Raw genomic sequence first — 13329 nt, 5'->3', positions numbered from 1 at the left:
GCTATCACGTTGTGCATTTAACAGATCTGTAGCAAGTCTCAGAAAATGTAAGGCACCTGCCGGAGGCCCCATGCTTAGCTAGTGCAGGAGCCCATTCTGTAAATGAGAATAAAGGGCTCAGAGATCATCCAACACCACACAGAACCCAAAGGCAGTGGAGACCTCAAGCTCTCTCCTCCCCCTCCTGGGATGCATTCCCAGGGCCCTCCCTGGAGGTGAGATCTTAGCCTTCTCCTTCAATTACAGACTGGGAACGGCAGCCCAGAGGGGCCCCGAGCCGCACAGCATTGTGACTCAGCTCCCATCCGCGATGCTTGCAGGGCCTTAGGGTTGACCGCACTCCGCTCCCCCGGAGAACCACCCGGCGCTCATTACAGTCCAGCTCCCCGGCCAGCCCCAGACCCAAAGACCCAGGGTAAGGCGAGGTCCGGGAATTTGTATTTTCAATAAGCATTTGCTCGCCCACCTCCACCCCACCCCTCGCTCCAGGTGATTCTCAGGCTCCGGCAAGATTGGGAAACAGCCCGAGCTCAGCGCGCTGCAAGCTCCCGGGGCGTGGCCAGGTGCGCCGGGTGCAGCGGGGCGCGCCGCTCCGCCCCGGGGGCGGGGCCCCACCTGCGGCGGGCAGGTAGGCGGCTACCTGGTAACCCAGGCCTGGCCCAGGAGGTTTGGGCGCGCGCAGCCAGTCCCGGCCACGCCAGGGACCGAGGGACGCGGGCGGGGGCGGCCGCGGGCGGACGGGAGGCTGGGCGAGGGGGCTCCCGCCTGGGCATCATGGAAAGACGCTTCTCTCAGTTCCTGCAGAAACTCACCTTCTCGGGCGCCGGTCACCTGTACGAGCCACTGGAGAGGAGCGAGTTGGAAATCTTGGTGAGTCTGGGCGACCGGGCGCGGGCCGGGCCACCTGACCCTCCGCCCCTCCGCACCCCACCCTCCCCCAGGTCCCCATCCTCGTGCTGCGCCCAGCAACTCGCTCACCTGCCCCTGGCTCTAGAAAGAAGCCATCTTCGGAGCGAGCCAGCTCGCGTTCCTGCCCAGAGCCGGGCTCACGCCGTTTAACCCTCTTAGGACAGCCCATTTTGTGGATTTGATACTGAGGCAGAAAGAGGTTACTAGTGTCCCTTAAGAGGCACCCAGCTAGGAACTTCACCTAGGTTTCTCTGACCCCAGAAAGTTTACATTCCTAGGTCTCCACACTCAGGCTCCTATATGGATTTTTTTTCAAGTTACTTGAATTGGAAAAAAAAAAAAATTAAAGTGATGTAAAAAAACAAAGTCAAATACTCTTGGCAAAAATGTTTTAACAATAATAGTAGTAATAATGGTAGAAATCTGGTAAAGAGTAGCCAGGCCTCCCAGCTTTGTTTCCTGCACCTCCAGCGCAGTTTTGAAGAGCATTCAGATTTGTAGGTTGACTTTGCAGCCTCCAGGGGACCCTCTAGGATAAATCGACCGGATTATCAGGCTGGGGAGTGGGAGGGTTGGGGAGAGGAGTTTACAGGCTGATGAACTGACAAAGTTGTCCAAAAAAGCCCTTCCACCTGGTGAAGCCAGGGTCAGCGGATGACCCGGCAACTCTCCATAGCTTTTAAGAGTGTAAGCTTTGCATCTTGCATGATAGGAGAGCAGGGAGCGCTGAATTCCTGCAAAAGCATCTCAGGGTTGTTGCATTTTTTTTTTCTTTTCACCTTAATCAGTCATTCAAAAATATAATTCCTGAAATAGTGCCTTGGGCATGCTCAGGAGAATACAACTTTGCTGTGGCCATCTGACTGGGGAAGCTAAACCTCACGGTTAAATTTACTTTTTTTTATTTTTTTAAAGATTTTATTTATTCATGAGACACAGAGGCAGAGACATAGGCAGAGGGAGGAGCAAGCTCCACGCAGGGAGCTCGACGTGGGACTCGATCTGGGGTCTCCAGGATCACGCTCTGGGCCAAAGGCGGGCACCAAACTGCTGAGCCACCCAAGCACCCCTAAATTTACTTTTTAATAGAAAAGATCAGATGGAAAAAACTGATCTTTTTAAATTAAATAATTTTCCTCCCAAAGAATGACAACAGTCAAAACGTTTTGGTGGTATGATTCTTAAATATTTGTGCATTTAAAAAAATAGTACTTTATACATGAATGTTAGCACGAGAATTCCTGGCACCAGGGTGGTAGATCACAGGGGTGTGAACTACAGGTTCTCACATAGTCTCTGTTTCTGAAGTGACGTGTGGCTCAAACATGGATTGGATGTAGAGTTTGATGATTTTGGTGAGATCAATTTGTCTACCCTAAAGTCCTGCACTGAGGTCTGCTCAAGGAGTTTAAAGTCAGTTTGCCAACACTATTGCCTTTTCTATGTTACTTGTTCTATTCTTTTCTCTCTTTTTTTTTAAGATTTTTAATTTATTTACTCATGAGAGACACAGAGAGAGAGATAGAGGCAGAGACACAGGCAGAGGGAGAAGCAGGCTCCCTGTGGAGAGCCCGATGCAGAACTCGATCCCATGACCCTGGGATCACACCCTGAGCCGGCAGGCAGGCTCTCAACCACTGAGCCACCCAGGTGCCCCTCTATCTTTTGGTTTTTGCATCAAGCTAGGTATTTTTCAAACACTCCAGGTGCCAGGTGTCTAGGTGTGCCAGGTATGAGGGTGATGTTGAGATGCTGGGGTGAGTTTGACCTGTGCACCAAAGTGGACTTCATTCCCCCAAATCTTTTCTGGGTGGTCCACAAGGGTATGACAGGTCTTCAACCTGCCTGTAGGTATGTCAGGGGTTCACCCACCTGGTCGTGGACTTGGATGTTCCTGAAGGGTGGGTGATAGGTGATGTGGCAGTGGGGAGGGGAGGGGAGACTGGCGACCCAGGTAGCCGGCCCCAAAGTCTGGGTGAAAAACAAAATGTCTGATTTCCAAAGGTGCTTGGTGCAAATCCAGGAGATGGCACTAAAGGAGCTGCGGGTATGATGGGGTGGGGAGATGACCTGTTTCCTGCCAGCTCAGCTCAGAGCCTGAACATCCTTTGCTCTCACACTTTCCCCAATTGGAACCCTTCCTTTGCCAAGAAAAATTGAAAAAAAGAAGCAACATGTGCTCACAGCAATCATTTCTACAATAGTTGTGAACTCCCTTTTATGAACACTTGTATACAGCATTCTGGGCAGCCTCTGAACCCCGCAGCCACTTTGCCCAGCCACCTTACTTATCCTACTAAGTATTACGGAGAACTTGCTGTGTCTTCTTTCGGGTCTCCCTGTGCCGAGGTTAGTTTTATTATTATAATCATATGATAAATGATGACATCAAGCTTCACAGGTGGGGCCAGGTACTAAAGATACAGCTGTGTACAAAACGAAGTTCATGAGGGAGGCCCACAGGTGACAGAGAGACCAAGAGATGTTTAATCGAAGGTCTGGCTGTCTAGGGTATTATGGGAAACAAGAAAGCAGGGACATGTGGTCATGACAGAGGCCAGGGAGGACCCAGTTAGTGGCATTAGAGCGTGGTTCCCATGGCTTTGAAGATGCCCCATTCTTGCTGTGTATTTCCAGTGTAACAACAAGGAAGAGCTTTAAGAGACCCTGTTAATTCAACTACTGGGGAAAAAAAAAAAAGAAAAAAACACCTTCTCTGTGTTAACCTGAATGGTGGGTAAGGAGACTGTTGGACTGGAAATTCCTGCTTCCTGATGACTCGGTCAGTGCCAACTCCAGGGAAGTTATCTGTGACCCTCAGAGCTCCCATCTCTTAATCAAGTCTGGCATGGCTCCACCCTCTGCTGCCTTCCTGGTTGGTGAACTGATTCATCCTCCTGGAGCTCTCCAGGGTGAAGACAGGGTTCCAACAGACTCATGTAGTGGTCACCCCATTCATTCAGCCCAGATTTACAGTGCCTCTACTGTGTGTCAGGCCAGTGCTGCATGCCAGGGATGGGGGCTCAGAAGATCTCCCTGCTCTCCTGGTGGGCAGCGATGGGTACCAAACTTTAGAGCACAGCTGACTCTTTAATGGCAGGTGTGCAGCAGCTGGGAGGGGGAGGAGTGTTTAAGATTCCTGAGAATGGTAAAGATCAGGAGTGTGCTGGGAGAGAGACAGAAGTCATAGCGGTTCTGGGCAGAGGGAGTGAGGGGTAGGAGTTGGTGTGAGAGGGATGAAGTTGCAGAGGTGAACCACAAAAAGCCTCTGGGCTGCCATGAAGAATTTGGGCTTTATCCCTAGAGTAGCAGGGATCTATCAGGGGGTTTAAATCAGGATATGACAGTCATTCCCTTATTCACAGATGTGCCAAACATTAAGAATGCAATAAACAAAACAGACATGATCTGATTTGCATTTTGAAGAGATCACACCTGGATTGCAGGAAGACAGTGTACAGGAGAGACTTCTTACACACAAACACACACACACACACACACACACACACATCATTAGTGTTTCTTAAAATATAGCAAGATAGGACTACTTCTTGAAGTGATGTATTCTTAAATTATTTGTATCAAAAGGTGACTTAAGTATAAGCGTAAAACTTGAAATAAATGTAGCTCTGTGTGTGTAGCACAAATCAGAAAAGTCAAACTAAGTTTATAATAAAATCATAAAGTACAAATGTAGCAATTGAATTTTGACATGGCTAGTCATTTTTTTTTTTTTTTAGCTTAGCCCCTGATGTTGAATGATTGTGTTGGTTGTCTATTGCTGTGTAACAAATGACTCCAAAATGCAGTAGCTTAAAAGAACAAATGATCATCTCATGGTTTCTGTTGGTAAGAAATCTGGGTGCAACTCAGCCGGGTGCTCCTGGATCTGATCTCTTATGAGGTGGTCATCCAGCTGTTGGCTGGGGTTGTGATCTCATCTGAAAGCTCACGGTGTGGAAGGGGGAAGGATTCACTTCCCGGATTATTTGCAGGCCTTGCACCCTTACTGTATGGGCCTGTCTACAGAGCTGCTTCATGGCTCAGCAGCTGGCTTTCCCAAGAGTGAATGGTCCAAGAGAGATTAGGAAAGCATCCATAAAAGCCTAGAAGCCATAGGCCTTTTATAACCCAACCTTGGAAGTGACATCTTATCACTTCTGCCATGTTCTCTTCATTATAAGTGAGTCTAGGGGCACCTGGCTGGCTCAGTCAGTAGAACGTGCAACTCTTTACCTCAGCATCATGAGTTTGAGCCCCCACATTGGGTGTAGAGATGATTTAATAAAATTAAAAAAAAAAAAGTAACTCTAGGTCTAGCCCATGCTTGAGGTGGGGCAGGGGTGGATTTAAATTACACAAGGGTGTGAATGCCAAGAAGCAAGGCTGGTTTGGGGGCAGAGACTGCCCACCACAATGGTGGAAAGGAATAGCTTCTTACATGAGCCCAGTCACCTAGAAAGCAGAACCACACCGGTGCTTAATCTGCTTGATAGTTATCTTTTTCTTACTGTTTTCATTTACTCTTGAATTCTAGTCTTCATGTAGACTCCTTTAGAATTCTGATTTTGATAATGCACGTGCTGAGAATGTCTAATTATGTGTATGTGTACAAAATGGTATTTAAATATGTCACGAGTCTGTTTGCAACTTTAGGATAACTGGCCTCTTAAGCACAAGGGGCAGCAAACAACCTGTGAATGTCAGTTTTCAAGGCTGTCACTGGGTAACTGTAGAATTGCTCACGCACTGGAATATAAGGTGAGTGTCAGGCATTGTGGGGAAAAATATTCTTCACTTGGTATTGATTATCATACTATGGCAAGTAGCTGTGTTCACAGACTGGATTCAGGTCAGGCCCCGCTTACAATGTGATTACACTACTCAGTGGTTTGATACTTTCTAGTTGACTAGTCAGTACCATGTATTGTGTGATGGTTCTATCTCCCACCGGTTCTTCCACTCTGAGCCACTGAGGAGCTTTCATCCCTGCAGGCTGTCATGTGTTTGTTGTCACAGAGGCACATGTGGGCACTAGAGTCATGTCATAGTGCTTTGTTATCAAGTGGCCCCAAAGGGTCTGTATTAATTAGGGTAATCATTGAGACACATAGAGTTCAGAAGCTCTTAGAGAACTGTAGGCTCTTGAGAATATGTCCAAAGATGCCAAGAAACCCTGCCCCAAATCCTAATGTCATGAGCTTTGTTGTTAAGGGCAGTTGATCCTGACTCCCCAGATCCCCTCAAGGGAAGGGATTAGAAGGTTCGGAGATGGCTGTCCTCTCCCTCTGCCTTCATGTCATCCTCTTCTGTGTGTATGTGTCCAAATGCCCTCCTCTTACTAAGATACCAGTCATATTGGATTAAGGCCCATCCTAATCATTTCATTTTTACTTAATCACCTCTTTGAAGGGCTTACCTCCAGACACAGTCATATTCTGAGGTACTAGGGGTTAGGACTTCAACATATGAATTTTGGAGAGGCACAATTTGGCCTATAACATTATGTTCCTTATAGAAACTTGAAGGGTATTGGTAGGTAGGGGCTGTGGGCCATAATGGGAAAATACATAATCTTCTGTTGAGGTTATAGACACTCTTGAAGCTGGGTTACAAACTTTACCCTCTGCCCTAAGTCTCTAGGTAGCGTATGGACGGACTGTGTTCTTCTAGCTCCATCATCTTCCCACTGATCTTCCCATTGGTAGGAAACAGAGCCCAGCAAAGTGTTTGCCCAGCCTGTAACTCAAGTACACAGTTGGGAAGAAGTGCTCAGGATTCATGATTTCAGAGTCCCTGGGGGAAAGGAAGACTTAAAACCTCTAGAACAAAGCCAGGCACTCCATATAATCATTCTTTATGTTTCAAACCATTAAAACCAAACCACCATGTTAATTAGATCTGGTTATTTCACAGCTCACCCCAGGATTATACCATATACTCCTCAGGCACTTCTTATCTTCGCTTCTCCAGCAAGACTGAACATGGGGTTCCTTGTGGAAAGGGGAAAGAATCCTGGCCCAGGAGACCAGTCCCAACCAGGAGATCTTGGTTAGGGCTTGGACTGGGACCAGAAGGTGAGACTTCCAGCCTGGGGTCCATTATTTATGGAAATGAGAAGTTAAGCATATTTACTTAATCTCTCCACTTTCAAATGCCCTTGCCTGAAAGTGGAGACATTCGTTGTGAGAATCAATGATATAGTGTTGGATTCCCTTTCTCATCTAGGTGCCTCATCAGTGCCTTTCACTAGCTTTTCTATGAAGCTGATTAGATTAGGTGATGTGTGCAAATGCTCAGCACACTTCTTTGCTCATGAATATGCCTTTCTTTGGTGAATGTGGTCATTTAAAAAGGATAAATGAGAATTGTTTAAAACATTTTTACATATGCCTAGTCCAAAAAGTGATCATTTTTTAAAAAAGATTTTTGATTTATTCATGAAAGACACAGAGAGAGAGGCCAGAGACATAAGCAGAGGTCCCCTCACAGGGACCCCGATATGTGACTTGGTCCCAGGACTCCAGGATCACAACCTGAGCCTAAGCCAAATGCTCAACCGCTGAGCAACCCAGGTGCCCCCCAAAAGTGGTAATTTTTATTAAAACTATTCATACGATGCTTTGTTTCAAAAGCGACAGTAATTTTGATGAAGAATTGTCACTGTTGGAACACCTGGGTGGCTCAGCAGTTAGTGCCTGCCTTTGGCTCAGGGCATGATCCTGGGTCCAGCCTTGGGCTCCCTGCATGGAGCCTGCTTCTCCCTCTGCCTGTGTCTCTGCCTCTCTCTGTCTCTCATGAATAAATAAAATATTTTAAAAAGAAAAAAAGAATCTTCACTGTCTTGCTGTCTGACTTGGGCCGAGCATGTGGCCCTGTGCCCAGAGAAGAGCTCAGTGGTGGAGGCTGGACCAGCTACACCATGTGCAAGGCCCAGTGCAAATGGAAAATGGGGAAGGGGTGGGGGGAATGACCAAAAATTTCAAGAAGATGACAGCAGAGCCTGACATGAAGCACGCACCCTTCTGAGCATGCCCGTGGGGCTGGAGTCAATAGACACGCTAACAAGTTCTTACTGCTCGGTCTCCCCTTTTCAGCCCCCTCGCAGACCATTCTTCTGACTGTCCCATACTGTTGTCCATTATTTCTGTAGATCAGCTGTTCTCCAGATGCAGTCTGGTCCCAGCAATCTGAGTCTTTTTTTTTTTTTTTAAACACTTGCTAAGTTTTTTGTTGTTGTTGTTTCTTTTTTTTTTTTTTATGATAGTCACAGAGAGACAGAAAGAGAGGCAGAGACATAGGCAGAGGGAGAAACAGGCTCCATGCACCGGGAGCCTGATGTGGGATTCGATCCTGGGTCTCCAGGATCGCGCCCTGGGCCAAAGGCAAGCGCCAAACCACTGCGCCACCCAGGGATCCCAGCAATCTGAGTCTTAAACCCTCTAGTGGGTCTGCTGCTACCTTGAGTTTGAGAAACTCTGCACAGTTAGCGTCTCCATTCTTTGGACAGCCATTCGCCCATTTGCCAGACCCTTTTGGAGGCACTGGAGACAACACAGGGAGCCAAACACTGACTCTACCAAGTGGAGCTTATGGTCTTGTGGGGTAGACAGATAAAGTTCTCAAATAATTATAGTAGTGTGTATATAATTACAAACTGAGATAAGTCCCATGAAGGAAAGCACATGTAAGACAGGAGCTGGGCACAGCCTGTGTGTAGCGGAGTGGTGGGGACTTTACTGCTGCGTTCTGGGAGCAATCCAGGGAGACTTCCTGGAAGAGGCAGCGGGGCTTTGGCGCACTGAGACTTGGGCTCAAGCTACTACAGATTTCCCCCAAGCCAAGCTGGCCTCCCTCCTCTGATCAGGGAGGTACCTGATGCCCAGGGGATTCTGCAGAGTCTCAGCCTCCAGGTTCAGGAATCCCCTTACTGCAGCCGTCTCTCCCTCCCCCACATTCCAGCACTGAAATGCAAGTGATAGTTTTGCCTTCCTTAGTCATTGAAATACGCTAATATTAGCTGCTATTTTTTGTCTCTCATGAACCAGAAACTATACCTATTTTTCTTTCCTTCCCTTCCCTCCCTTTTTCCTTTCTAAACTTTTTTTTTCATAAACCACAATAAAAATGTGCACAATATGAGGTTCCTCCTCCACCTGGCGCTTGTTTGCTCCCACTTTCCTCCTCGGTGGGGGGTGGAGGGAGGTACTGTTTGTATGTAATCAGTGTGCAATAATCAGAACTGTTTGCCCGGGCGTTCCCGGCCCTATTGCTCTGCAGTTCCCAAGAGCCTGCGGTTAAGAGCACTGACGTCCAGGTGCCCGGGCTACCTGCATGCAAATTCTGTTCTGCACTTGCCAGCCGTCAGACTCCGAGCACACTCCTTAGTTTTCTGTACGACGGGATATTCACTGCAGCCATCTGTTGTGGAATGGAATGATTCAGGTGGCATAAAGCATTTAGGGCAGTCCCCAAACTCAGTAATTATTATTTATATACGATTACGTAGTGTCTCTTAAAAAAAAAACAAACCCAACAGACATAAAATCATACTGTGCGCACCATCTGCTGCAACCCCCCTCTAGCCTCTCTGTGCCCCTGACAGTATATACAGATCCAGAACATTCTTCAGTGGCTACATAGGGGTTTCCGTGTCACCCACCCCCTACTGATGGGCACTTAAAGGGTTTCCTTTTTTTTTTTTCAATTTTCAGAAGGATGTTCCAGTGAACATCTCTGGGTGTGCCATGTTATTTTGAGTCGTCTACAAAAATCCCTGCAGAAACTTGAGGTTTGGGGAGTGAAGCGGCTTGCCCGGGTTCACACAGCCATCCCAGGAACGGGGACCCCGGTCAGCCAGTGTGTACTGGATTTCTCCCAACCCCTCCGGGGCAGCTTTCTCTTCCATAAAGTCCCTGATCTCCCCGCCGTAATTAGTAAGCATTTCACGGAGCCTCGTGTGGAGGCTGCGTCGATATCCTTTTATACCTTTTCACTCTGGTTCTCGCATCTGTGGATGGTTCCTGTCCGGAGGGATTACGTACAAGGCTTGCTGATCTTCTGCTTCCATCCCTCCCTCCTTTATTCCTCGGTGCTCTGGGAAGGAGAGCTGCTCCTCTGCGTGCTCATTCATTCATTCATATTCGCATGGACTCATCATGAGTTCCTGTTTTAACAAGTGTGCCCGCATTTGTTAGCACCGTTTTTATTTTGCTGTCCCAGATCTGGCCAATAGGAGCTTCTGCATGGTGCCCGCTGTGTCCCCTGGATGTTCTTGCCATTGCTCTTTGAGTCTTTCCCCACTTTCTGGTGTCACAAGAAAAGTCCTGGCTCCTGTGATCGTTTCCCCACCCCCAACCCGCAAGCAGCCATTTCTCTTGGGATTCTTGGCTCCTTTTAGTAGAAGAACGGGAGTGGAAATCGAGGTCTGATGCCAGGTGTCCTCATGCTCCTGCAGTATTGTGGCTGCTGGGCCCTCCTGGGGGTGTGTACATGTATATGTGTGTGTGTGTGTGTGTGTGTGTGTGTGTGTGTGTACTGTATATAAATATGCATCGATTCCATCCGATCCAGGGAATACCACAAGGTTGGTGCCAGCTTTTTATATCCATTCCTCTCTTTACCAGTGAGAGTGGCACTGCGTTTACTTACTGCATAATTGCCCTGCCGGTACTCAGTCTCCTCGCCTTCCTGGTGGTCCCCGGTCACATTGGCCACCACCTGGCTTGGGCGTCTCTTCATTGGGCCCCTGACGACCCTGGCCCTCCCTGCAAGAGACATGTACTCCGTGTGTCTCATTCCGTCCTATTGGTAGTACTTTGTTGTGTGGGATCACACCACCAGTACACACACATACACGTGGATCACAAACGCTGCCTAGATAGAATTTCAGTGACCAGAAGACACATCTGGAACCCATGCTGACCTGAGGCTGGAATTGAACAACCCTGCCTCCGCGATCCAGCATGTGGGGATATCATGACTCCCGTCTTACAGAGGAGAAGACGGCCTCAGAGAAGTCAAGGGCCTGGCCGAGGGCTGCACAGCTGGTAGCTGGGAGAAGGAGAAGAGAGCCCAGATCAGTGAGTCGTGGGCCAGGCAGCGCTCCCTCTGCCCAGTTTGTTCATTTGGGGTTGTTTCCCCTTAACATTAAAGAATGCTGGGCAGGCCCTGTGGGGTGACAGGCCTCGCTCCTCCCCACAGAGCCTCCCTTTGCTGGCTTATCCTCCCCACCTGCCTGAGTGTCTGCTTGATCTTGGATTCTCCAGCAGTCCTTCCAGCTGGAAGCCCCCTCCCCTCCTGACAGGCTCTGCCCCCAGGTTTGGGCTGCTTTTCTGCCTTTGAATCAGCAATTCAATGCTGGTGACTCAAGATTCAAGGAAGTACAAAAAGGAGTACTTCCTTAGGAGTCTCTGGTAGCCTCTGTCTTCCAGCCACCCCCTCCCCAGGCCCAAAGGCAATGGCCCTGGTTTCCTTTCCCTTTTCGTTATCTGTAGGCTAACTTAGTACTCACAGTATTGTGCACCTTTGCTCTTTCTCTCATTAACGGGACACTGACGGTGTCCAGCATCACGCAAGGCCTGGGTGCCTAGGACCCAGCATTCCACCCAGGAGACATGAGGGCTTGCACTCGCTAAAAGACCCGCACACACCCGTTGGTGGAAGTGTTATGTGTAATAAGCCAAACCAGACACGACTCAAACGCCCACCCTGATGCAAATAGTTAAGTGAACTGTGGCATATCTGGTCAGCGGAATACTTGAAATGCAACAGAGCAACAAAAGAGGATGAATTATAGTTTTTAATCCCCATCGCTCTTGGAGCGACACAGGTGAATCTCGCTGCGGTAATGTTGGCAAGAGGAGACAGACACAGAAGGACATCTGTATGATTTATATTCGTCTATATTATATGACTTTCTAAAATAGAACACATCCACGTCGACAGAAGTCCAAATGTTGCTCATCTTTCAAGGGCTGCCCACGGAGAGTGGACACGGGGCAGCCTTCCGGTTGCTAGAGAGGTCCTCCACTGCATCGGCGTGGGGGTTGCTCAGGTGACACGTATGCAAGCAGGCATCCAGCTGCACACTTAACCGTTTGTGCACACGACCATCTGTGGGTTATACTTCAATTCATGTTTAGTATTTTCTTTCTTTTTTTTTTAATTTTTATTTATTCATGATAGAGAGAGAGAGAGGCAGAGACACAGGCAGAGGGAGAAGCAGGCTCCATGCACCGGGAGCCCGATGTGGGATTCGATCCCGGGTCTCCAGGATCGCGCCCTGGGCCAAAGGCAGGCGCCAAACCGCTGCGCCACCCAGGGATCCCCATGTTTAGTATTTTCCATACGGGTAAATAAAAAGCTCTCACAGCCTGCTTTTAATGGCAGCATTCATGTTACAGTGGTACCACGATTAACCTCACTGGTCCTTTATTCAGGGACACGGGGGTTTCTAGTAGTTAACTGTTGTACACAATAGTGCCGCAGATGACTTTGAACAGGTACTATCCTGCAGTGAATAAGTCTGAAAAAGAAATTGCTAGAACTGGTCAGTCTTAGACTCTGATACTGCCAAATTGCCTTCAGAAAGCTGTGTTCCCCTGGCACTACCTGCTACAGATTTCTTGAACCTACCCTAAGAGGTGAATGCTGGCACACTTGCGCCTTTTTTCGGACACACCCTGGTTTTCAGTGAGTTTGACTGTCTTTTTACATTTCAGAGTTATTTATCACCTCCTTTCTGTGAACTCTTAGGTCATATCCTTTGTCCTTTTTAAAAAAAAAAAAAAAAAACAGGAGCTGGTGGTCTTCTGCTTCTTCATGAGTCAGAGCTCTGCATTTGGGTGGGGAATCGCAGGTGCTGTCGCCAGCGTGGTGTTTGTCCTCAGACTTTGCAGTGCATTTTCCAGAAGACAGCCCCACTGTTTTTTTTTTGTTTTGTTTTTGTTTTTTTTTTTTTCAGCCCCACTGTTACAGCATGACTATCAGTTTTTTCCTTCATGGGCATCTGCCTTTGTCTTGTGCTCAGAAAGTCCTTTTATGCTAAGATAAAAAAAAAAGTGGTCTGTGATTTTTTCTAGTACTTTTATATAGGGTTTCTCTTCCTCCTAATTGTCCTGATTATGCTTTTAAGCAAACTCGTGTAACTCCTCCATTTAGGATGAGGGCTGTGTCTGCCTTCCTGCGGTGCCAGGCCTGGGTTCTTGCACACCATGAAAAGTTGGGGAGTGGATGAGGGGCCCAACAAGGGATCGTTTGAAGAGAGGAGGCTCAGGATCAGACTCAGGCTGGTTACAGTGGCCACGGCACAGGGCATTGGCTCGGCCACCACCAAGGGGAAGCCTGTCGCATTGGAAGCACCACATTCTGTAACGTGTGGCTGTACCTTCCAGCCACTGCCCCTGCAGCTGTCTGCAT

The 13329-nt window shown here is 48.2% G+C and overlaps 1 protein-coding gene across 2 annotated transcripts in view; it reads left to right on the top strand.

Annotated features, from left to right (window-relative positions):
- Window positions 1–576: 576 nt before the first annotated feature.
- ATP2C2 (ATPase secretory pathway Ca2+ transporting 2) overlaps window positions 577–13329 on the top strand; it is a 61853-nt gene continuing 49100 nt past the window's right edge. The window contains exons 1-2 of one of the 2 annotated variants that reach the window (XM_072731408.1): window positions 577–628; window positions 796–870. Coding sequence is in view for 1 of the 2 variants with exons in the window: in XM_072731406.1 (XP_072587507.1) it covers window positions 775–870 (96 nt within the window). In the remaining variant the exon portion in view is untranslated. Of the gene's footprint in view, window positions 629–678; window positions 871–13329 lie in introns of those variants that run through there. The other variant, XM_072731406.1, reaches the window with a different exon arrangement.

The sequence above is a fragment of the Vulpes vulpes genome, chromosome 12 (assembly GCF_048418805.1).
Source record: "Vulpes vulpes isolate BD-2025 chromosome 12, VulVul3, whole genome shotgun sequence".
Classification (NCBI taxonomy): Eukaryota; Metazoa; Chordata; class Mammalia; order Carnivora; family Canidae; genus Vulpes; species Vulpes vulpes.
This window is presented reverse-complemented; position numbering and strand designations above follow the sequence as displayed.